General features: G+C 45.1%; 1 protein-coding gene across 4 annotated transcripts in view; it reads left to right on the top strand.

The window, feature by feature from the left end:
• KDM4B (lysine demethylase 4B) overlaps nucleotides 1-25,425 on the top strand; it is a 73,893-nt gene that overhangs the window by 20,148 nt on the left and 28,320 nt on the right. For 3 of the 4 annotated variants that reach the window (XM_064734084.1, XM_064734082.1, XM_064734083.1), the window contains exons 6-8: nucleotides 6,828-6,877; nucleotides 9,144-9,247; nucleotides 11,138-11,275. In XM_064734084.1, coding sequence (XP_064590154.1) covers nucleotides 6,828-6,877; nucleotides 9,144-9,247; nucleotides 11,138-11,275 — 292 coding nt within the window. Of the gene's footprint in view, nucleotides 1-764; nucleotides 1,332-6,827; nucleotides 6,878-9,143; nucleotides 9,248-11,137; nucleotides 11,276-25,425 lie in introns of those variants that run through there. The other variant, XM_064734085.1, reaches the window with a different exon arrangement.

The following is a 25,425-nucleotide window of genomic DNA, read 5'->3' as shown; positions in this document are numbered from 1 at the left end:
AGCTCTGATCTCCCCTGGTTACCTTTTTTCTCCTTGTTTCTGGAGCTGAAATGAGCTATTATTTCAGAATACAGGCTCTTTGAAGCATGATCTTTGCTTTTCTTTCTATTTGTATGGTATCCACTACAAAAACAACCAGTAATTAATAATCTGATTGCCAGTTTAGGGAAATAAATCTGATGTGAACAGGTTCTTCCAAACAAATAACGGGGAATGGCAAGGGGATGAATATTGTAGTCATTCATCTCTGTTGAATTGTGTACTAATTATCTTCTTGGCTAAACTGAATGAGTAAATGACTTCATAATGTTTTTCCCCAAACACCTTTTCTTAGTAAAATGGCTCCTTCATGCTGCTCATTCACTGCAGGCAGAGGCAGGCTCTGGGTTATTTTTACATGTGGAGGGAGAAACTCCAATGTGCTCTGCAATTTTGTGCTTTGTGCCTGGCACTTGTGCTGTGGAGCTGACTGGACTGGGGCACAGAGAGTCCTTCCAAGAGCAGATGGTTGTTCACATTAAATTCTCTGCATTTAAAAAAAAAAAAAATTGTATTTGAAAATTGCATTTGGAGTTCTGGAAAAATCTCCTCTTTGTGTTCCTCGAGTCGGGGGTGAGTGAATCACACTGAAAGTAGCCCATTGTGCTAATCTTGGAGCTCAGTTGTACCTCTTGAAAATTCATATTGCTTTAAAATCTGAATTTTAAAAAGCTCCTGTCTAATGTCACTTCTTGAAACTAATGGCTCTTTAATCCTATTTCTAGCTCAAGGCAACTCTAAGGGTTGGAGAGTCTTTCAGAAGTACATGATTGGCACAAGTTAGGCTTGACTCTAATCTCCCAATGCTCAATCTCCAGGGATTTGATCCCAGCTTCAGAGTAACCTGAGATATTCTGCCCGTCCTTACTGGAAAACAAATGGAGATTTTGCAGTCACAACTTCAGTTTCTTTGGGGAAGGAGGAAGTTTTTCATCCTGCTGCTCTGTTGGCAGCAAAATCGCTGCCATTTCTTCACATTGTGGGTAATGAGCAAGTTCTGTGTGTGGAAAGGGATTGTCTGCAGTGAAATGGGCCCTGTGGGTGATACTGGGTGTGTTTGGTGGTGCCCAGGCCCTTCTGAGCAGGTTTGCCCTGATTTTCTCCCTGTGCTGCTTGCCCAGTGAGCATTTGTGGGAGGCAGGTGGGTTTGGTGTGTTTTGGAGTTGTGATTTAGTCCTGTCATTACCTATTTACTCCTAATTATGGCTTTTGGAGCTGATACTCCCCAGCCTCTGTGTTTATCTCTCACTCTGGGTGTATTTCAATAAAAATGTCATTATTTGAGATCATTGACACTGCTGGTTAAAGTTACTGAATTCCATCATCCATTGTCCTGTGAAGTGATCCATTCAAGATAAAACTGCAGGCACTTGATAAAGGCTCTGTCCTAGGAGCTCTCTGCTCCCTGTGTGATCTTATCTCCAGGCAGGGCTGGCATTGCTGATGGAAGGAGCCACAGCAGAAGGGGAGAGGAGAGGGAGGCCAAGGATTCTCCTTTCCTAACCAGGATCTTGAGAAGGGAAATGAGAAATTTCCAGCCCATTCAGCATGGCCCAACCTCAGATTTGGTGAGGGGAAGAAGAAAGGGAGTTGATTTCAGTGTTTTAATGAATTGTTGGGAGGGAGGTTAATTATGGAGGAGGGTAAAGGTGAGGAAAAGAGAGGTGACCATGATACCAACAAAGGAACAACCTGTTCTTCTTAAAATACCTTTTTTTCTTTCCTCATACAGGCAAAACAGCTTAAAAATAGTGATGCACAGCAGGATCCCTTGGGTCCCTTCCAGCTCAGGATATTCTGGGGGATTCTAGCATGGAAACCCCCACTTCTACCCTGAGCTGTGCTCTGACACAGCGAGGAGATGTTGTTTAATGTTTTACCTTGGAGAAAAATGAGGCCTGATGTTGTTTAATGTTTTACCTTGGAGAAAAATGAGGCCTCAGGAGCAGGATCTGAACTTTGCAGGGAGGGACCACCCTGTGCTAATGCTGGTTCTTAATGCTTCTGTTGGGTGATAAATATTCCTGATGGGCCAAGGGGTTTTCTTTGGAGGCTTTGCTGCTGTCGTGGGGGCTAAAGATGTTGAAGGTCAGGGTTCAGATTCTGGGTTTATGGGCACCCTTTGCCTTACAGGGGCTGAAATAGCAGCTTTTCATTCTGCCTGTCATGGCTGAGAGCAGGTTGGCATTTGAATCTTGAAGGGTCACTGTTCTTGGCACAATTAAATCTGCTTTGAAGACAGATAACTCACCCCAGCTTGACACGTTGGCCTGGACATTTTAAATGTGCTGCTCCTGTTCTGTTTGTGTTCCTTATTCCATAATTATGGTGTGTTAAACTGTGTGGGGCCTGCTTGGGCAGACCTTGTGCAGACACTGTGAAATTGAGTTTCTTACCTTCTCCCAGGAATGGCACTGAAGTGACATTTCCAGAGTCTTGTGGTTGAACCTGCCCCTGCCCATGGAGCCCAGAGTCCCAGAGAGTGGGGTGTGGGATTTGATGAACTAATCACTGCTTAATTGCTCTGTGTTGGTGCAAGAGAGTGTAAATGAGGTGTGGAACAAGGTGTAACTGGCAAAACCTCTGGGGGTGACAGCTGGAGTGGGAAAAGGTCTTGGAAGCTTTGGGTGAAGGGACAGGATGGTCTGGTCCTCTGCCAAAGGCAGGGATGGCTTCAGGTGAGAAAATCCCTCTTAAATAAGCAGGAAACAGCTATGAGGCCTTTGCTGTGGATGGAGTTTTAGGGTTTTGGCCACTGGAAACCAAAACTGAGCTTGGCTCCCTTTGAGGAAGCAGCAGGGAGGGGAGAACCTGGGCCTGGGAGGTCCCTGAGCAGCACAAGCTGCCCAGGTGAATTCTCTGTCACATCATTCCTTGGTGGCCCCCAAAGGCATCCCTGCATCCCAGGATGGCCTGAATGCTCCTTTTTACTGACACACTTGTTTAATTCTTAATTCACAAGACATTTGCTTATTTATTCTCATTGTTCCTGATAATAATTCTAAACCATTAGAGGGGAAAATTGTATTCAGAAATGCTGTTTCACACTTTATTTGTTTGATGATTTAGAGCGATAGAAAATAGCACATTTGCTGGCTTTTATAGTCTGATAATTATCCACATCCATCAAGCCCCATTCCAAGGGAATAAACAAAACACCAAGAAAATTACTCTATTAATGATATCCTATGATGGCAAATAGGACAGACCTCTCTTTTGTGTTAAGGAGAGAGAGGGGATTGTCCAGTTCAGCTCATGTTGGGAAGGAATTCCTGGCTGGGAGGGTGGGCAGGCCCTGGCACAGGTGCCCAGAGCAGCACCAGGGTCTCTGGAATGCCCAAAGCCAGGTTGGACAGGGCTGGGAGCACCTGGGACAGTGGAAGGTGTCCCTGCCATGGCAGGGATGGAAATGGATATTTAAGATCTCTTCCAACCCAAACCATTTTGAGATTCCATATTGACAAAAGCAAGCCACCACTCCAGGAAGATCTTTTTCTGATTCATTTATAGCTTTGGGGCAAAACCTTTTGGACTTGTGATTCTGACTCAAGGGCTCAGAAAATTGCGTGGAAGTAGTGCTCAGAAATGCTGGATTTAGGTTTCATGAAATAAGTTTGGGAGCTGAGAGTCTTTCCCAGAGAACAGCAAGTTCTAGATGTGTACAAGTGGTACTTGATCCACTTCAGGGATTTTCTGTTGTTTTGGTGGAAAGTAGAAAAAGGTAATTTAAAAGGCTCAGTATATTACTTTCAGGTTGTTGACTTGGGGGTAAGATGACATTTGAGTCACAGAACTATAACTTTTTTTATCTCGAGCTGCTTTTTCTTTCCCCATTGTGTAAATCTCCTGCTCCCTGGCAGAGCAGCAGCACATTTTTCCTGCTGTAATCCCCAAAGTGCTGAGTGGCAGGGTTTGGGTGAAACCTGGGCCTTTTGTCTTGGTCACCCTGTGCAAGGCTGACCCTTGGAATTGGGCTGGGGGTTTGATTTATCTGCACCCAGAAAAAACCACACCTGCTGCTTTGGCTCTGTGTCCATCAGTGTCCCTTGTCCTGGGGACAGAATGGCACATCCAGGCCAGTGTTCCCAGCAGTCATGCCTGAAGAAAAGGGAATTATTGGCTGTTTTTTACCTGTGGAATTGAGGTTTTACAGCTGAGCTGAGCTGTGGGGATGGTGACGAGCTGTGCTGAGGGACACAGGGGTGCCGGCTCTCACAGAGAGCAGGGGGCATCAGTGGCACCCAGAGCCAGCCCTGCTGGGTGCTCGTGGCTCAGAGGGACAGCACCCCTTGGATTGCAGCAGTTTTTAATCTCTCCATTGTTGTTCTGCCTCACAATCAATCATTTTGTGTGTAGATGCAGCTCAGTCTGTGCCGTACATGCAGGAACCTTCTGCTTCTCTTCCTGATTTTAAATAGCAGCCCAAATTCTGTCTTTATTGCCTATCTTTATGTAAATCAGATTTGTGAGCATAACTTAAAGCAGAATTTGACCTACTTTTAATTCTCTTCTGCAGTTAATATTTTGAATTCCTAAGAATAAACGCAGAGGGATGTGTAGGCTCTGCTTCCTAAAGACTGGCCCAAAGAAAAAAGTTAATTTCTAAAATTGGACTCAGCTATTACCATTCTGTGCTGGGGTATTTTGATTTGTATATTATTACATATAGTTCTTTTTTATGAGCTGGAAATTCCTCCTCTCTGGCTGGTTTCTATCCAAGCAAGTCTTTTTTCTTTGTCTCTCCATGGGCTGTTCTCTGAAGCCTTGCTTGGCTTTTTGCAGGCTGCAGTTTCAGATAACACAATAACCGTGTTCCAATGTATTAAACTTTTAACATCCTCAAGATTCAATTAATCTTATCTTTACAACTCCCAATTACAGGCACTAATTAAGTGAAGGTTGCATTGTAGACTGGGGATATTACATTAATCATCAGCAGCCTTGTAGCCATAAATTAGTTCTTTCCCAATCCTTCAGCATTTTTCCCAGAAGGAATGGAATGTCTCATTTCCCTGTTTTAAGGGACATTAATCCCACAAAGGAGCTTTGGATCGGGATTAGTTTTATCACATTTATGTAAGTGATGAATGGTCTTTGTAAAATAAAAGCCACTAGCTTTGTCCCAGACAAATGAAATTGAATTGTTTGATAATTATGCAATTTAAGGCACTGTCAAACTTTGGTCAGGGAATGTTGGGAGTCCATTGCTGCATTTATTATTTCACAAGATTAGGTGCTGCATAGTGTTTTACCTTAAATTTTTTCTCAAGCCATCAGTTCAAATCAGCTTAGTGCCTAAACCCTGCAGGGCCCCGTGTGGGATTTGTGTGCTGTCATCCCCCTGCCAGGCCAGCCCAGGTGTGTTTGATTTCCTGGCACAGGTTGGGTGTTGAGCTGCTTCTCCCATTCGTGGTTTTACACTGGAAAATGCAGAATTTGTCTGGCTGAAACCCCCAAATTCAGGTGCATTCTGAGGGGGCAGTGCTGGGCACCTGTTGCTGAGTCCCCTCCTGCAATTTTCTGATCCCAGCGAGGGATAATGAGAAGGATGGGTTTGACATCTTTATTGGAAATAGCAAAAATAATGCATTTTTTATTATTCACTTTGAAGAGAAGTTATAGCTGGCAATAAATGCCATTCCCACAAATGTAAATTCTCAGAATTCTCTGTCACAAAAAGCAGGGAGAGCCATATTTAATTTGCTGCAGAATGTAACCAACGATTTACAAATTTCCACTGGCAATATTATTGTGTGTCATCATGTTAAACACGTTGAAATGTGTCCTGGTATTCAGCTCCCTTCTTATAACCTGAACACATAAATCTCTGTCACCTGGGCTTTGCTCCTGAGGATGTTGTGAACCTCAAAGCACTGAGAGAACTGACGGCTTTTGGGAAGAAAAAGCCATTTGAAACTTCCCTGGTGTTTGTACGTGCTGGGCACACCCAGCCCTGTGGCTGGGACCTGAGGGACAGTTGATTGTTTTTCCAGAATTACGTTCAATAATTTGCACTCCAAAAAAATTCCAGCCCAATTCTTTTGCACTTTACTGACCCCAAATCTAAGAATATTGTTTTTAGGAGGTGTAGAAGTTGTTCCCTACACCCTTTAATGAGGTTTTCATCAGCAGGCCCTGCATTTTCAGGGTCACCTCATCAAGAAAATTATTGAATACTTGAATTCCATTATTTCACATCAGACAATAAAATCCAGCAGGACATAAGGATTGAGCCATGACTGCTTGAGCTGAAGAATATTCACTTTTTTGAACAAAATGAAAGCTATTTGCACAGAAAAAGGTTTATTCTTTTCCAAAGCACACAGACCCTCCTTCACACCTTTCCAGCCCATCTGTTTCTTGCTTATTAATATTTAGCACAGTTTTATTTTGCAGATATTTTCCCCATGGAGAACACACCTGCTGTTCCCTGCACTCAGTTATTCCTGGGGTTTCCAATGCTGCATCATCACTTTGTCTTCTCCATTTTCCTTGTACCTTGTGAAATCTTGTGATGCTGTTTGAGAAGGTGCCAGAAAAACACACACTTCATGTAACATGTCTGAGAACTTTTATTAAATGCTGTTTTTCCCATGGATTGTGTGTTACTGATGCCTTTCAGACACACAGAATTTTGGTTTTATTGCCAGCCATTGTGTGCTGTGCTCAGGATTATTGCCCCACTTGTTCTTAGCTTTTTCCTCCCCCTGTTTTTACATTGAAGATGTATTGATTTCACCATATCTAATGATCTTTTGGTTTCTGCCTGTTGTGTTCTCTCCTCCCAGGTACGCCATTCCCCCGGAGCACGGCAAGAGGCTGGAACGCCTGGCTAAAGGTGAGCCTGCCTTTGGGCTTTCCAAACCCTAACCCAAACCCTGGCACTGCCTGAGCCTGCTGGGCACTGCAGGGGCTGCTGGAGGAACCTGCTGAGCTGGGGAGCAGCTTCAGAGCCACAGAACTTGTCAGGGAATTTTAATTTTCCTTCCAACCCTTCCCTCCAAGCCTCGGTCTCCTGGCATGGCCTGACCTGAACTAAACTAAACTCAACTAAACCTGACCTGAACTAAAATTCCTTAAAAACCCCCTTGGATTTTGAGGCATTGAGGCCAAACCCTCCCATGGCTGGGCAGTGGATTTAATCCATAAGGATTTGGGTTGGAAAAGACCCTAAAAATCCTTTCATTGCACCCTGCCATGGGCAGGGCCACCTTCCATCCCAGGGATGGGGCAGCCACAGCCTGTTCCAGTTCTCACCACCCTCACAACAGACATTTCCTGCCTGATATTGAACCTAAATTTCCCCTCTTCCAGTTTGTAGCCATTGCTCCTTCACCCTATAAATATATTTGGTATTTGGTGGTTTTCCTTTTATCTTAGCCTCATCCTCCTTTATTTTTCAGTGCAATAAAGTTCGTCTTAAAAAGGAAGAAAAAAATGAAAGGGAGGGAAAAAGAAAAGGAAAATGGGAGTGGGGGGACGGGAGAGTTACTTTGAGCTGTGGCAAACTCCCACCTCAAGCTTCAGGGAAGATGTCTGGCTGCAGAAGTGGATATGTTTTAATTTGTTGGTGTTGTTTCTATTTTTGTCCACTTGCAAATGTTCAAGGAGCTGCCCAGCTAAAAAAAGCTGCTGGGCCAGAATAATTAACTCCAAATCTCTGTGGTTTATCTCCAGCGAGGCAAGTGGGGTGGTTTAAATCTGCTGGTGAAGGCAGGAGCAGGCAGGGAAATCTGGAAGGTTCCACCCTGATGCAAAAGAAAAGAAGTTCTAATGCTGATTTCCCAGAAAACAGACAAATTCCTGAGCTGCCTTTCTCTGCTGAGCACACTCCAGGCTGTCCAGCTGGTTGTGTGGGGTAAATGCAGAATAACTGGGATGAGTGTCCTGGGGCTTGGTGCTGTTCTCCTGGGCACTAAATACAAATAACACTGGAAATGGCTGCTCAAAAACATTGCATTGCAAAGCTACAGCTCAGTAATTTGCCAGGTTTTAATAGATGAAAAAAGTAATTTTTATAAGAAGTCAATCAATCAGATGACTTGTGTTCTGCAGACTCTGAAATACCACTCCAAGTCTGACAGGAGCAATAATAAGTTTCTTGCTGTTTGTAACTAATTTTTACGGATGATCAATTTTGAGGCACGGAGATGGTTTGTGCTGTAAAACCAGGAGCAAATTATCAATGATCTGGTCTTTATTTTAGTTTCCTGTCTCTAGAAGCTGGGTGGGTGATGATTTAACTCTGCAAAGAGCCAAAATTGCTGCCTGGCCATTCCCCTGTCCTGTGCATCAGTGGGGAGAAGTTTACTATGGAGAAATGAGTGTGCAATTAATATGGAAAATGAATAGCTGAGCTGTAAATGGGCTCACTGGGAGAGCCATGGAGCCCATGGAGAGAATGTTAATGTGTTGCCATGTTATTGGTGCTAATCACTTAAAATGTGCTTCTTTATTAGTGGCTTTAATGAGAGCCACTTAAACTGTGCATTAAAAAGAGGAACTGCAGAGAGGGACGACAGACTGGGTAGCAGACAGTCATAATTTGAATTGAAATGCTTTTAGTGCAAAAATATAAGTAAACCTGGAATCCAGTAATCCTTTTGACTTTCTGAAACCCCTTCCATTATGTCTCATCAATTAATGTTGGTTCCAGAGCTTGGGTTGTTTGTTTTGCTAAGCTGTGATGGGTTTGAGTCCCTACAAACACAGAATTTGTTATGGAGTCAGCCACTTGGAGGAAAGGACATAGTGAGGAAAATTGGGTTACTTTGGCTGAGCTGCCATTGAGGGGTTTGGGCAGTGGTTACTAATTAATTATTTGTGATTAGTGGCAGAATTTATAACTCAGTGGCAGAATTTAACACTTGAGGGTATTGAGGTGCTGACTGGGTCAGCTCCTGCTGCCTCTGCCACTTGTTGGTGCCCACTGTGAACGTGTCCCTCGTGCCACTGCCTGGGATGGAGCCCTTTCCTTTCCCTGAATATTTACATTTTTCCCTTTAGGTAGTGATATGTAGGGCAGGTTGATGTGGGATCTGGCAGGTTGTGTTGTTTTCCCAAGGACATTCCTTAGTGATGATCCCCTCTGAATGTCTCCACAGGATTCTTCCCAGGAAGCTCTCAGGGATGTGATGCTTTCCTCCGTCACAAGATGACCCTCATTTCTCCCTCCATCCTGAAGAAATATGGGATTCCCTTTGACAGGGTAGGTCCCTGCAGGCTGTCCCTGCACAGCTCCTCTTTCCTGTCAACCCAGCAGAATCTCTGGGGGGAATTGGCTTCATTTCCAAGGGCATTGTTGTGCTGGGGTTCAAAACCAGCTCTGCTGCAAAAAGGAGAGTTTGGGTTTTGGCTGAGACACTGAAGAGAGGCAAAGCTGTCACCGAACAAACTCTGACAGTGAGGGAGCCTCTCATGTAGAGAGGGACGAGCTGATAAGGATGGTCTGGCTTATCAAGGGGCAGCAAAGCCCCACTGGTGATTCTGAAACTCTTTTTGATTTTTTTGTGGATCCAGTGTGACCCAGAGTGGAGCTGGCTGTGCTGGTTCCCTGTTGTGTAAGTGTTCATGCTGCTCTCTAAGCCTGGAAGGATCCCTGCAGCTCTTAAGCCCTGATTTGAAAAGAGGGGTCATGTTTATTTGGTATGATCGTTTTAATGTGCTTATTCTTAAAGTCTTGTGGCAAGAAGTAAATCTCCTCAGCCAGGGGTGGTTACAGGGATTTGTATCTGTGCAGAATCACTCAGACTGCTGCTGCTGCTGCTGGCTGTTCCCAGCACACAGAGCCAGAGCTGCCTGTGGGTGGGAGAAGTGTCACAGAGGCCTGCTCCAAACTGCTTTCATGGAATCATGGAGTGGGAAAGGACCTTAAATCCCCAACATGGGCAGGGACACCTTCCACTGTCCCAAACTCCAAGCCCTGTCCTGAAACAGTGAAGTTTATTATTCACAAACAGGGGAAAAGTGCCATTTTTCCTGAGGAACAGAGATAGGATCCCTTCATCCAAATCCTTGGCAGATTTCAATGAAGTTGAAATAGGCAGCATTTATAAATCTCTATAATGCTGTTCTGGAAAAAAAAAAAAAGAAACAGATCAATACTAGGGCTTTTTAATAATTAAAAATGTGTATTTCTGTAATCTCCTATTGATTTCTCCATTTATTCCTCAAGAGCTTGCAGAAGTCAGTAAATTTGGGGCTTTCTTCATGAGTGGCAGTTTGTGCTGGCTTTCCTTCAATAGTTATTACTTTTCTGCATGGCCTATCCATCATCTGGAGTGTTTTCTAATTTATTGTGGGATAATGTTGACAGCAGTGCCATGGATGATGTGGGCTTGAAATGGAGACATCAGGATGTGCATTCACTGACAGGAACATCATCTGTCCATCTCCTGGAGCCAGCAGAGTGGCACTGCTGGGCTTTGTGGAGGAGCTGGGTGCAGGCTGGACTTCAGCACCTCCTCCTGAAATCCTGCACGAGCTTCTTGTGCATCACAGCAGCTTTTATTCCCTCTTTCTTGAATTATTCTTCTGTCAATGACATCTGCAAGTTTAGCTGTTGGCCCAGCTGAGGGGGAAGTGTTTGAAGCTCTGTGTGTTTCCATTTTGCATTTGGCTCCATCCTTGTGTTGGGAAGTGCAGTCCCCTGGGGTCTGTGTGGGCTCAGGGCTGCTGGGGTGTGGGCTGTGGCTGTGGGAAGGAATCCAGGCTGAATTCCTGCCCTGTGACAGCTGGGAGAGCTCTGTCAGCACTGCTGGTTGGAAGGACAGGGAAGGTCAAGCTCTGCCTCTTCCATTATTGCATTGATCTTCTGGAATGTGGCAGCCTGAGACCCCTTTGTAACTGGAGCCTGCAGGTGTAAATAGTTCAGGGTATGTGACCCCTTCCATCCACTGTTGTGAGTTTTTCCCTTAAGAGAAACCCTTGAGCATTCCTGCAGATCCCCAGGAATGTTCCAGGCTCAGCCAAGAGCTGCTCTGCCGACCCTCCAGCAGGAAGAGATTTCATCATTAGGGTTTTTTAATGGGTCTCTGTTCTCAGGCTGCTGCATTAAGTGACCTGTGGGGTGTCTCCTCCTCTTTCCTGTGTTTTGCAGATCACCCAGGAAGCCGGGGAGTTCATGATCACATTTCCCTATGGGTACCACGCTGGCTTCAACCACGGCTTCAACTGCGCCGAGTCCACCAACTTCGCCACCCTGCGCTGGATCGACTACGGCAAGATGGCAACGCAGGTGGGCACGGGGAGGGACAGCTGGGGCAGCCCTGGCACACACAGCCATGCCCCCTGTTTGTCCTCGTTCCTGAGGAGGGCACAGAAAGTGCCTCTGCTTTGGGGTGTGCTCACTCACTGTCCCACTGTCGCTGGTTTTGCCTCTCGATAATTTGTTTTCATGGAATTCACAGAATTCACAGAACTCACAGAAATCACTGGGTTGGAAGAGACCTTAAAGGTCATTAAATCCAACCCAGCCCCAACACCTCAACTAAACCCTGGCACCCAGTGCCACATCCAGGCTTTGTTAAACACACCCAGGGATGGTGACTGAACCTGGTCACCCCAGGAAAACCATTCCAGAACTTTATCATCCTTTCTGTAAAACACATTTTCCCAATATCCAACCTTTATTTCCCTTGGTGTAGCTTGAGTCTGTGCCCTCTGGTTCTGCCAGTTCCTGGAGAAAGAGCCCAACCCCAGCTGAGCACAGCCACCTTTCAGGGAGCTGTAGAGAATGACAAGTTCACCCCTGAGGCTCCTTTTCTCCAGGCTGAGCACCCCCAGCTCCATTTTATTCTGAAGGTGTAGGAATGGTTTTCTCAAGTGCTGCATTCAGGTTCTGAACAGGTTGTTTTGGGATTGGTAAAGTGGAATTAGTTTTCTGGTGCATCCAAACCACATTTCACAGTGAATAAGGTGACTGATGTAACTGAGCACAACTCATTAGGTACACACTGGAGGGGAAGGAATAAGCTGGAAATACTTTTAAGCTTTAATAACACTATGGTAATAACACTGAAAATACCTGAATTCCTCTAATCTGTGCACTCAGTTAAGTTTGGAGAGTTATGGTTGTGTGGTTATTTCTCATTAGGGCAGGCTCCTGGTGTACTTTGGTTTGTGACAGCTCTTCTGTTTGAAGTCTGCAGAATAACTGACCAGCAAAGCTCATTCAGTAGAATCTGGGAAGTTTTGCCATGAGCAGGGACACCTTTCACTATCCCAGGTTGCTCCAAGCCTTGTCCAGCCTGGCCTTGGACACTTCCAGGGATGGGTCAGACATTTGAATTAGTTCTGGAGTTAAAGGGATGGTAAGAAAAAACTTAAACTGGAAGAGACCTCAAATCAGTGTCAGGTGTCTGAAACTCAAAAATAGCCAAGCAGTCTTGGTTTAAAAATGTAAAAAATGGTGATTGTCTGCTGTGACCTTGTAAAGCAGGTTTATGTGTAGTGAGTGGTCATGGTATTACACCCCAGAAAATGGGGTTTATCATGGAAATTCAGACAGACCCTTAACTACAACAGAGCCAGCAGGCACCACTCGAATATTAAAAGCAATTTTGGGCTCAGCCATGTGTTCACAAACAAGTGACATTTGGGAAGTGCAGTTTTAGATGGAGCCTCCATGCTTACATTGTTAGGCAGCGTAGCGTGAAATTACCGAACAAGCAGCAGCAGGGCAGGAGCAGATCTGGGGACACAAAGTGGAAGTATGGAAGGAGATGCCCAATTTATTCCCACTGCACTCTGTGGCACTTGTCTGTTCTGAGCTTTTTTGCTTAATGCTGCTCCAAACCAGTGTTAATGAACCTGGGTGCCTGCCTGGGTCCCAGCTCAGGGGGAGTTTGTTACTCTGTGAGGGCAAAGCTGTGTTTAAATCTCATGTGAGGTTAAGCAGGGACCTGGGGAATGATCAGCTGAGGGTGTGCCCTGGAGCTGCCTGCACCTCTGTGGGGAGAGAATTCCTGCAGAGCCATCAGGAGGAAATTCCTGGCTGGGAGGGTGGACAGGCCCTGGCACAGGTGCCCCCTGGATCCCTGGCAGTGCCCAGGGCCAGGCTGGACATTCCAGGACATGGAAGGAGTCCCTGCCATGGCAGGGGTGGGATGAGATGGGATTTAAGGTCCCTCCCAGCCCACACCATTCCTGAGTATATGATTTTTAATTAACTACCACAACTTTCCTATATTTCAGAAATGGCTTCATTGATTTATATGCTCCCAGGCACAATTAGATTGTCCTTTCTCACATGCAGACAGGTTTAGGGATTTTTTTTCTTACCATATATTCATTTAGAGAAGTTCTTAGGAAGTCTGAGCTGGGCAAAGCTCTGCAGGCTCCTGCTGTTCCTGCAGTGACCCAGGTGGGGATTCCTCCTTTCCCAGCACAGCTCTCTTGTCCTGCCTGCCCTCAGGAGAACGGGGACAAGGCCAGGTTCATAATTAGCCCCTTGTAATGCTCTCCTGGACATTATCCTGGGGAGGAGGTTTGGGCTGTGCTGTGCTGAGAGCTGTGTGGCAGTGGTGCAGTGCAGGGGAGGAAGGCAATGGTTCACCTCAGAGAGCAGAGCTGTGCTAATTGCCTGCCAGATGGGTGCAATGTTCTGCATCCCACAGAGAACCTGTAAAAAATGCAGGATAACCAGCCTGGAGTGTAAAGATCAGCTGCTGAGACACTGGTCCTGCTCTAATTGTAGAACAAGTGTCAGGATTAGAAAAAAAAAATAGCAATGGCTGCAGAGTAGTGTGGGAAACTAACAGTGGGTAAATCCTCTTGTATCTGTAAATGAGTAACCAGGATGGGCAGATCCTTAGAAATTCCAGTGGAATTTGGTTTGGTGAATACCAAGTGAATAATCAGAGCTGTCCTGTTTGGTCCAAAGCTTTTTGAGAATGTGGAGTCTTTCTCTCATTGGGTTTTTAGTTAGAACAGGTGCTGTTGTCCCTTGGGTCTGATTTTCTAATCCTCCTGCTCCTCCAGCCCGAGTGCTGAGTGTGGTTTGTGACAGAGAAATTCCACGAATTGTCTTTTGTGATGTGCAGAAATCCTCAGGACTGGTTCTCTGTGCTCTCAGCCAGTGTCAGGTCCAGAGGAAGGGTCTGGATCCTTCACAGCCTTGAGGGTATCCCAGTGAGAGAGGGATGTCCCCATCCAGCTGGACAGGGCCCAGAAGAAATAACAGCTTTTGGCTGTTGTGCTGATGGAAATGTCTCCATCTGGCCTGGAGGAGCCTGGTGCTGCAGCTGAGTCCTCCCAGCCAAGGTGACTCTGAGGCCAAGCTCAGCTTTCCTCCTGCACCTGATCCTGGGCTGAAGCTGAGCAGAAGATCCTTGTTTAGGGATGGGAGAGATTTGCAGTGATCCTGGGGTAATGCTGAGCAGCAGATCCTTGTTCAGGATTAGAGAATCCTGCACCTGATCCTGGGGTAAAGCTGAGGAGCAGATCCTTGTTTGGGGATGGAGAAACCTGCAGTGATCCAGTGATCCCAGGGTAAAGCTGAGCAGCAGAGAGACCCCCAGTGATCCTGGGGTAAAGCTGAGCAGCAGATCCTTGTTCAGGATTGGAGAATCCTGCACCTGATCCTGGGGTAAAGCTGAGCAGCAGATCCTTGTTTGGGGATGGAGAAAACTGCAGTGATCCTGGGGTAAAGCTGAGCAGCAGATCCTTGTTCAGGATTGGAGAATCCTGCACCTGATCCTGGGCTAAAGCTGAGCAGCAGATCCTTGTTTGGGGATGGGAGAGATCTGAACTGGTCCTGGGCTAAAGCTGAGGAGCAGATCCTTGTTTGAGGATGGAGAAACCTGCAGTGATCCTGGGGTAAAGCTGAGCAGCAGATCCTTGTTCAGGATTGGAGAATCCTGCACCTGATCCTGGGCAAAAGCTGAGCAGCAGAGAGATCTGAAGTGATCCTGGGGTAAAGCTGAGCAGCAGATCCTTGTTTGGGGATGGGAGAAACCTGCAGTGATCCTGAGGTAAAGCTGAGCAGCAGATCCTTGTTTGGGGATGGAGAGCCCTGCAGTGATCCTGGGGCTGCCAGGGCTGGTCCCATGTGCTGCCAGCAGCCCTTCCCAGGGTTGTGCTGTGGGTTCATCCCATTCCAGAGCTCTGGCAGGGAATGCTCCTGGGAGCTGCAGCCCTGTTTGGTGACGAGGTGTCACTGTCACAGTGCAGCAAGAAGAGACAGGAGAAGGGAGCTCAGAGGGGTTTTCACAGCCTTGGAGATCCTGGCACAATGTTTCAGAGTCAGCTGTAATCCAAATATTTGCTTTGGACTTCAGCGTTCCTGATTCAGCTGAGGAGGGATGGGTTTATTTGTATATACCACAGTTAATGTTTGCCTGCATAGGCAGAGCTTAGGAATTAGGGAGAAATATTTCCCTTTGTTCTCTGTACTTGGAGTTCCTCAACCATTTGTCTTCCATTTGTCAGATTTTTTTTCTGTTTGGTTGTTGAAAAAAGCTGCTGAGTGAAAGGCAGGAAATTATAATTTTCATTCCTTACTATATCTTTTATTAAATTTCTTTTTATTTTGCACCATGAGCCTGCAGTTCCTGCCTGGCTTTTTGTTTCTGAAAACCCTTGGATGGCACCACCAGAGGATTTTAACAGCTGTGTCTTTGCCCAACAACCCTTTTAAAGCAGGGGCTTCAGGAAAGTGCCCTCCCTGTAGTCACTGTGAGCCTCCTGCTATTCAGAGACCCTTTCAGAGTTTCAGCAGAAATTCAAATCCCACCTCAGCTTTTCTATTTCTTTGGCAAACCAGACTGAAAATAAATGGATGGGAGTGGAACAATCTCCCCACTTTCCTTTCAATTAAGTGCAGCCACTCCTGGAGAAGGTCTGGGTTCCTGCTGGCTGCCACTTTCACACCTTCCTTTATCTCCTGTTTACTGCAGAAAAACTGCTGGAATTCTCTCTCTCAACATAAAACAGGGTCAGGCTGCCCCTCCTGCCCAGCTCCTGCATTTTGGGCTTGAAATAAACAGCTTTCGCCTCATCCCAGGATCCTTTACATGGCTTCTTGCTTCTAAACCTTCTGCTCACTCCTTTTTCTGCACTGTATATATTATATAGAAATAATCTCAAATTTACACTTGGAATATCTGTGATTTAATGTTGTCTAGCATATAATTTTCCAGCTAAAATTGAAGCTTTCTTCTTACTATTCACGTTTTGGTAGATTTTTTTTCCCTTCAATATGTCTGTATTTCCCAAGAAAATAAAACTTGTGAGGTTTTTGCAGAAATCTGTTTGGTAATACTGCAAAATTAGTCCCCAAAATAAGGCAAATCAGAGCTGTATTTTTGCATTACTTTGTGTCTATGCCTCAACTGACTCTAATTAGACCTTTTAAGCTTAGAACACATAAAAAAATCTATTATGAAATAGCATTTCCATAGTTTATTTTTGTCAGACGTTCAAAATTGCTCTTTTACTCTAATTAGACCTTTTAAGCTTGGAATACATTAAAGAAATCTATTATGGAATAACATTTCCATGGTTTATTTCCATCAGACAGATTCAAAATTGCTCTTGTACAAATTCTTCCACCTTTCTTCATACTTATTTTCTTGTATTATTTGTAAACACTCCTAATGCTCTTGATTCTGTGCAAGAAAAAAGGAACTTTTACAGCTTTTTTTTTGTGCTGAGGTGGAAAGGGGATGGTTATTTTTTTGGAAATTGTCTGGAAGCTTGGTTTTATCAGCTCTTTTCCAAGCTCTTCTTCTGCAGTTCTGGCTGGGAGGTTCTGGGCAGGATTTTTGTTAATGAAAAGCCAAAGTGGGGTTCTGTGAGCAGGATTGATGCCGAATTTTGCCCCAAAAGGCGAGAATAACTGCCTAAGAGGCTCAAGTAAGTCAGCATAGACAGGAGGTATTTTATTACGACGCGTCGGAGAAATCACAAAGGGATTTCTAGCTATCTCATGACAGAAGCAAGCTTTTATACAGTCTTGGGTGCAGGGTTACATCATATTCATAAGAGGCGTGGTGTGGGCGGAGCGTGGGCGGAGACATCTATTTTGAGGATTATTCATGGTGGTCCTTCGGTGCCTTCCTCATGTGCAAGGGTCTTCTGATGAGTCTTCCTCTTTAAACTTTTGAACTCCTATCCTAATATGGTCAATTCCCGGTGTACTTGGCTTGGTTCCCATGGCTTGGCACGGCTCTTAGGGTCAGTTTGACACTGGCACGGCTCTTAGGGTCAGTTTGACATTATTAGCTCTGATCATGCTTAGCTCGACAATTCCCTTATCCCTATCTCTCTTTATTGTTTGCCCTGCTTACCAAACTTCAAACAGAAGGATCCACCAGGATTGCTTCTGGATTAATGAATAACCTATCATACAGCATTATCAATAATTCCAGGATTGCTTCCGGATTAATGAATAACCTATCATACACATAATCATGCATATTCATAAGAGGCGTGGTGTGGGCGGAGCGTGGGCGGAGACATCTATTTTGAGGATTATTCATGGTGGTCCTTCCGTGCCTTCCTCATGTGCAAGGGTCTTCTGATGAGTGTTCCTCTTTAAACTTTGGAACTCCTATCCTAATATGGTCAATTCCCGGTGTGCTTGGCTTGGTTCCCATGGCTTGGCACGGCTCTTAGGGTCAGTTTGACATTGGCACGGCTCTTAGGGTCAGTTTGACATTATTAGCTCTGATCATGCTTAGCTCGTCAATTCCCTTATCCCTATCTCTCTTTATTGTTTGTCCTGCTTACCAAACTTCAAACAGAAGGGTCCACCAGGATTGCTTCTGGATTAATGAATAACCTATCATACAGCATTATCAATAATTCCAGGATTGCTTCCGGATTAATGAATAACCTATCACACAGCATTATCAATAATTCCAGGATTGCTTCCGGATTAATGAATAACCTATCATACACATAATCATGCATATTCATAAGAGGCGTGGTGTGGGCGGAGCGTGGGCGGAGACATCTATTTTGAGGATTATTCATGGTGGTCCTTCCGGTGCCTTCCTCATGGGCGAGGGTCTTCTGATGAGTCTTCCTCTTTAAACTTTTGAACTCCTATCCTAATATGGTCAATTCCCGGTGTACTTGGCTTGGTTCCCATGGCTTGGCACGGCTCTTAGGGTCAGTTTGACATTGGCACGGCTCTTAGGGTCAGTTTGACATTATTAGCTCTGATCATGCTTAGCTTGTCAATTCCCTTATCCCTATCTCTCTTTATTGTTTGCCCTGCTTCAAACAGAAGGATCCACCAGGATTGCTTCTGGATTAATGAATAACCTATCATACAGCATTATCAATAATTCCAGGATTGCTTCCGGATTAATGAATAACCTATCATACACATAATCATGCATATTCATAAGAGGCGTGGTGTGGGCGGAGCGTGGGCGGAGACATCTCTTTTGAGGATTATTCATGGTGGTCCTTCCGGTGCCTTCCTCATGGGCAAGGGTCTTCTGATGAGTCTTCCTCTTTAAACTTTTGAACTCTTATCCTAATATGGTCAATTCCCGGTGTACTTGGCTTGGTTCCCATGGCTTGGCACGGCTCTTAGGGTCAGTTTGACACTGGCACGGCTCTTAGGGTCAGTTTGACATTATTAGCTCTGATCATGCTTAGCTCGACAATTCCCTTATCCCTATCTCTCTTTATTGTTTGCCCTGCTTACCAAACTTCAAACAGAAGGATCCACCGATGTTGTGGTGTGTTGCAATATCCTGTTTTACCTTCTCCCTTCCCCCTCGCCCCTCGCTGAGTGTGCCCTGTCAATCAGGCTAACATACCAGCAAGGCGTCGTGTGATAGGTGTCCCCAGTCCTTTGAGACCCTGCCCCTTCACCTGGTTGGTGGCTCACCTGTCCCCTCCCCTTCCCCTGTCCTGAGCTTAAAATGTTAATGAGACCATGCGGCCTCCATTCTGTTAGCAGCAGTGGCCCGGTGCAGACATCTCTGTACCCATGGAATAAACATCTGGCAACCTTCTAGCAGAATCCACTCCCTTTCTCTCCACCATCGCCAGAAGCTCTCTCTCCTGAGGAAACGGAGTCCTGACAGCCTGGATTTGCCCCGCTGCACTCTCCAGCAGCCAAGGTATCTCTGGGGTAAAACACCGCAGTGCTGCCTTTGGCCCAGCAGCGAGGGTCAGAACTGGCCCAGGCACCATCTAACTGGTTATATTGGGATTCATATTCCAATACACCAGGATTGCTTCTGGATTAATGAATAACCTATCATACAGCATTATCAATAATTCCAGGATTGCTTCCGGATTAATGAATAACCTACCATACAGCATCATCAGCAATTCCTGAGTGTGGATGGGGGCGAATCCCCTTGTACCTAACATGAGAGCACCCGCCGGTGATATGGGATATGGCTCCAGTGTTAGGGGTGGCGTGAGTAGCTAATGGGATGGGAATGGGATAGGACTGCTCAGGGTTGATTCTCAGTCTGTGGCTCTGCCTAAGCATTTTGATAACAAAGTTATGTTCTTGTGCAGTAGTAAAATGCTGATCGGATGGGCAGTTTGGTGTCCGGTTATCTCAGCTGTTTGAGGGGCCTGGAAAGGCCCGGGGTGGCCTTGGGGCAGCCCGCGTATCGAAGGACGAGAAGAGGCTTCAGTTCTTCTTTCGATTTTTATGTTTATTAATTGTTTATCTAAAAGATGTTCTTTCAGCCGAACAGAGATCTGCTCAGCAGTCAGCCATGAGCACACTGTGCTGCCCTCCGGACCGCCACGTATCTTTATACCCATTGTTACGTGTACAATATTTATCATTTTTCCCCAATACCATCTATTCTTATAACTCGGTGCACTCTCAGTAATAACCAATCCAAAGGTGCCACCGTGGCCAAAGAAGATGGAGGAGAAGAAGAAGAAGAAGGAGGACAGGACACACCCCAATTCCTCCATCTTACTCCTCTAAACCCCCCTGTACAGAAATCCTAAACCCTGTGTCTCACCCTCTAATTAGCTAATCTTTTCGCCATTCACCCCGGTGAAGTCCTCTTATCTTCATAAAGGTGTCGTCTCCCGTGTAGGATCAAAGTCCAGCCACCAGACACTTCTGGAACATTCCAGGACTCCCGGGCCCCCCAAGGGTGGTCTCGGTGGCTCGGCACCTCAGGACTCAGATCCTGAGATCCCACAGTTTGGGGCTTCAGGATCAATGCTGGATTTGCTGGGATTTCCAGTGCTGGGGGTGCTGGGTGGGGGGCTCAGTGCCACCAGCTCCTTCTGGGTGTTGGCATGGGTTATTTATTGATTTTTTTTTTTTAAATCCCAGCTCTGGGATAATGTTTTTTATTATTTTATATATTTAATATGATAATATTTTAAAAATTTATTTTATTTTTTTTATTCCAGCTCTGGGATAGTATATTTTATTTATTATTTTATATATTTAATATGATAGTAGTTTTTATTTAATTTATTTTTTTATCCCAGCTCTGGTATAATGGTTTTTATTTATTATTTTATATATTTAATATGATATTAGTTTTTATTTTATTTATTTTTCTATCCCAGCTCTGGGATAATATTTTTATTTATTATTTATTGTTTGTTATTTTATATATTTAATATGATAATAATTTTTATTTTATTTAATTTTTTTTTATTTTTTTATCCCAGCTCTGGCATAATGTTTTTTATTTATTATTTTATATTTTTAATATTATAATATTTTATTTTATTTATGAATTTTATTTGTATCCCAGCTCTGGGATAATATTTTTATTTATTATTTATTATTTTATATTTGTAATATGATAATATTTTTATTGAATTATTTTATTTTTTATCCTAGCTATGGGATAATATTTTTATTTATTATTTTATATTTTAAATATGATAATATTTTTTATTTTATTGATTTCTTTTATTTTTTTTATCCCAGCTCTGGGATAATATTTTTATTGATTATTTATTGTTTTATATTTTTAATATGATAATATTTTCATTTTATTTATTATTTTTATTTTATCCCAGCTCTGGGATAATATTTTTTATTTTTTATGTTTTATTTTTTCTGTTTTATTTTTTATTTAAATTTTTTTTTATTTGTTATTTGGGGTTTTTTTTAATTTTTTATTTTTAATTTTTAATTTTTTAAAAAAATCAAAAGCTGTGGGGCAGCCAGGGGAGCAGGCAGGCAGCAACGCTGCCCTGCAGCCAGGCCGGGCCAGGGGGTTCATGGCAATCCTTCCTAATGGTTTTGTTTGTGAGCCTCGGAAGGGTTTCCAGTGGGTTTGCTAATGAGCTGGGTTGTTGTTGATCCCGCTAATTACTCTGCAAACGGGGGGTCAGGGCTCATCTTCCTTCCCACCAGCTTCCAACCACCGGCATTAAACACACAAACTGCGCTTTGGGCTTCTCCTCCTCCTCCTCCTCCTCCTCCTCCTCCAAGCTGAATCCTCATTCACTCCCGGAATTGCTGCCGTTCATCCTTCAGGAGTTCACTTGGGCTGGCTGAGGGCGAGGAGAAGGAACCTGGAGCCCCAAACTGGGTTTTTATGTTCTGTTAGATCTCAGAAACACACCTGATACAGGAACAAACTTCATTCCTGCTGAAATAAAGAGGACCAGGAGACTTCTTCTCCTTTATAATGCCTTTATTAAAAGTGATCAGCTCAGGATTGGGCGGCTCGGCAGGGTTGCAGTCCCCGTCGCGTCTCCCAGGGCGACTCAGAGGAGGAGGATTTGCGCAGCTCCGTCCATTAGGGCAGAGTCGGGGGTCCAGCCCTCATGGGAGCCTTAGGGCGTGATGTCTCCATCAGATGTTGCTTTCCCTGGCTCGGTCTCGTCTGCTCCCGGCGTTGGGACCACTCCGTGCTCAGGGCGAGAGGGGCTCCGAAGGTGTTCAGCATCTCTGCAGGCTCAGCACTCGGCTCCTCACGTCCAGACACCACTTTAGTCTCTCAATTCTTATTTGGCTCGTTGTTTTTGGGGTTTTCTCGTTGCATCTCGAGTCGGGGTCCCACAAAGCATTCTGGACTTTGGAGTCACTTTGCATAACCCCCCCCACCCTCTCAGGTGTCTTCCCTATGCTGGAAGGGCGCACTGCCTCGGGGAAGGGCCATTTCCCCACCCAGCCAGGCTTTTTACTAATACAAAAGAAGGAGATAAGCCTTAACGACCCGGTATTACAATAACAAAGCACTAAGAATCCTGGCAGCGCCTGAGACCTGGCTGCCCCCCTGCAACTCTTTCTCACAAAAAAAATATTAACTGAATTTTTGTTCATAACACCTGCTGCTTGTTGGAAGCCCTGATGGTGCTGGGGGTTTGTTTCTCCCAAAAGTTGAAATTCTGTGCTGGGAGTGCTCAGGGAGAAGCCGGGAGCTGTTGTCTGTGTTCCTCTGCTGCCTTTCCTTTTCCACCCCTCCTTCCCAGGAACTTGCTTTTAGGCTTCATTTTTATTGTAAAGCAGGTAGAAAAGCTTTAAGCAAAGATTTTAGTCTGGCATTTAAAAGCTGAAAGAGCTTCAATTTCGAGCATGTTGGGTTTTGTGATGGATGAATTTCCATTAAGGGAAAGTGGGAGGCTCAGCTGAGTCTTACCAACTGCTTTCATCTGAATATGAAGGGTTTTGTCCATGAAAACCAGTGGTGCCACTTAAAATATGTAATTTTGGTGGCTATTTCAGAGTAAGGAAAAGGATTATTTTCCATTAACCTTTCTTGTGTGCTGGAACTGGTTCAGTTCAGTGTTAATAGCTGGGAATTGAGGGAAATATCCTCCCAAAACTGTTGCTGAAGGTTGAAGTTGAATGAGTCTGCACTTTTCCATAAATCATTTGATTTTATGACTTCAAGGAGACAGCCATTTTATTTGACTGTTATTTTATAGAGACTTATTTGTGTTTTTATGTTTAAAAATATTGCAAATAAGATAATGGTTGTACATTGCATAGCCACAAATTCCCCCCTATCAGTCTTGGAGTTAGAATTGATGGGACAGGGCTCCTGGTGTGGTCACATATTTTACCACAGGCTCCAAATTAGAGTTGCAGATAATAAAATAATGAGGAAAGGAAGAATGTTGTGGTTTTAGGCTGGAAAAAGGTTTAATTGTGCATTTCCTTACAGTGTTTTTCCATGTGCTTATAGTTAATAAAGCCATTAACTTATGAAAAAGGAGAGGTGAGGCTGGGAAAAGCTTTCAGAGGGTGGAATAAGTGAAGTTCCTGCAGATTTGGTGAATATGGAAACTCCTCTCTTGTTGCTCTTTTGGGTCTCAGCTCCCCTGTAGCCAAGGGCACAGAACTGACCCTAAAGCTGTTGATTTTTGTTTGGTTTTTTTCCACTGCCATTTTCAGGACTTGCAGTGGCTCCTTGGAGATGGCAGTTATGAATATTCTGTTGTTTATTCCTTTGTTTGATCTGTGGCTCTGCCAGCCCTGCTGCTCCCAGGGATGGAGGGGAGAGGGGAAGGTGCTGGGTGGGATCTCAGGGTTCCTGGAATTTCTCACTGCCATTTGCACAGAATGTTCGTGCTGCCTTTCAGTGCTGTGCTTTGGGTGATCACATCACCCTGAAATCCTTCTCAGGGCTATTATTGATCCATAGGAATTCTGTGAATTCCCAGACTGGAGCTTTGTGGTTCAGTTTTGTCTCATGTAAAGGAAATGAGGTTTCAGATCTCTCCTTAGGGGTGGTGTTTTAGTGTTGACATGTTAGTTTTTTAGGTTTTTTTTTTCTATAAAGTTTAATAATAGTGGGATAGAAAAGTGTCAGAATTGGAGGGAATTTGGGAGGATATATTCAGCAGAAACTGGGGTAGGGAGGGACAGAGATGGGGGTGTAGGCACAATGTCTTTTAGGAAATACATGTGTTTATGACCACAGTGAAGCACTTTGAAAGAAATACAGCTCTGTGTGTGTGTGGAAGGGGGAAGGCAGGGTGTGGGACTGGAGATCATTGCCAGGAAACAACCAGGGCAGGGATTGATTGCAAAGGCAATTCCTCAGCCTCCTGTACCCTCACTCTCCTCCTGGTCTCCCCCATTCTCCCACACACACAGAACATTCCCTTCTCCAGCTGTGTTGGAAGCATCAGCAGGATCCCAGTGCTGTCTGAGGAGAAGGAATGGAACAATGTCCTGGCCATGCTGGGGATGTGGCTGTGACACAACTGCAGCAGCTGAGGAAACAGCACTGCACGCTCCAGAAGGAGCCCCAGAGGAAGGAGGCTTTGTAAATTATTCATGCTGGCTGCTGTGAAAGCAATAGAATTAAATTAAAATTGAAATATAAACATCCATCATGGTAGATTTGTGGACAGAAAGGAGCTTGGCTGCTGTGGGGGCCACAGTGGCAGTGCTGAGTGCAGCCCAGCAGCATCCCCAGAGCTCAGCCTGGGCTTCTCCAGCTCTGCCCAGGGGCTGGGGGAGCCTCTGGGGCTGCTGGGGCTGGAGCTGCTCTGCAGCCCCTGCCCTGAGTGCCCCGGGCTGTGCTGGCAGATTTGAAGGTGTGGGGGGGTCTGTGCTGCACCCCTTGGGTCCAGCTCAGCATCACCAAGGGCAGAGCTCCCGTTTGGAGCCATTTTTCAGCCTCTGAGGTGTCCGGTTTTCGGCTGTTTGGAGGGCCTGGAAAGGCCCGGAGTGGCCTTGGGGCAGCCCGCGTATCAAAGGACGAGAAGAGGCTTCAGTTCTTCTTTCGGTCTCGGTGTTTATTAATTGTTTATCTAAAAGATTTTCTTTCGGCCCGACAGAGGTCTGCTCAGCAGCCAGCCATGAGCACACTGTCCCCCCTCCAGACAGTCACCTATCTTTATACCCAAAGTTACGTGTACAATATTTATCATTTTTCCCCAATACCTTTTATCCTTATTGTCCGGTGCACTTTCAGTAATGACCAATCCCAAAGTGCCACCATCACCACAGAAGATGGAGGAGAAGAAGAAGAAGAAGAAGGACAGGACACGCCCCAATTCCTCCATCTTACTTCTCTAAACCCCCCTGTACAGAAATCCTAAACCCTGTGTCTCACCCTCTAATTAACTAATCCCTTCACCATTCACCCCGGTGAAATCCTCCTATCCTCATACAGGTGTCGTCTCCTGTGTAGGATCAAAGTCCAGCCACCAGACACTTCTGGCAACATTCCAGGACTCCCGAGCTCCCCAAGGGTGGTCTCGGTGGCACCTCAGTCCTGAGGTGCTGAGATCCCACACTGAGGAGTTCAATCCCCAGAGCTGTGCTGGGGATGCTCTTTGTGTTCCTCTTTTAGCTCTGCACAGGTGCTTTCAAACTTTCTTAAGGGAAATCTGCTCAGTCCCTCAGGCCAGCACTGAGGGAGGTGCTGTGGGAAGCTCCTGCCTGGGCTGGGGTTGGAAGCTTGGGTGCCATCTGTGTTCCTGCCATGCTGTGGCCAAATTGCATTTCCAGCCTTT

The sequence above is a fragment of the Zonotrichia leucophrys genome, chromosome 28 (genome assembly GCF_028769735.1).
Source record: "Zonotrichia leucophrys gambelii isolate GWCS_2022_RI chromosome 28, RI_Zleu_2.0, whole genome shotgun sequence".
Taxonomy (NCBI): Eukaryota; Metazoa; Chordata; class Aves; order Passeriformes; family Passerellidae; genus Zonotrichia; species Zonotrichia leucophrys.
Note: the sequence above shows the minus strand (reverse complement) of the source record. Positions and strands in the feature narration are given on the sequence as shown.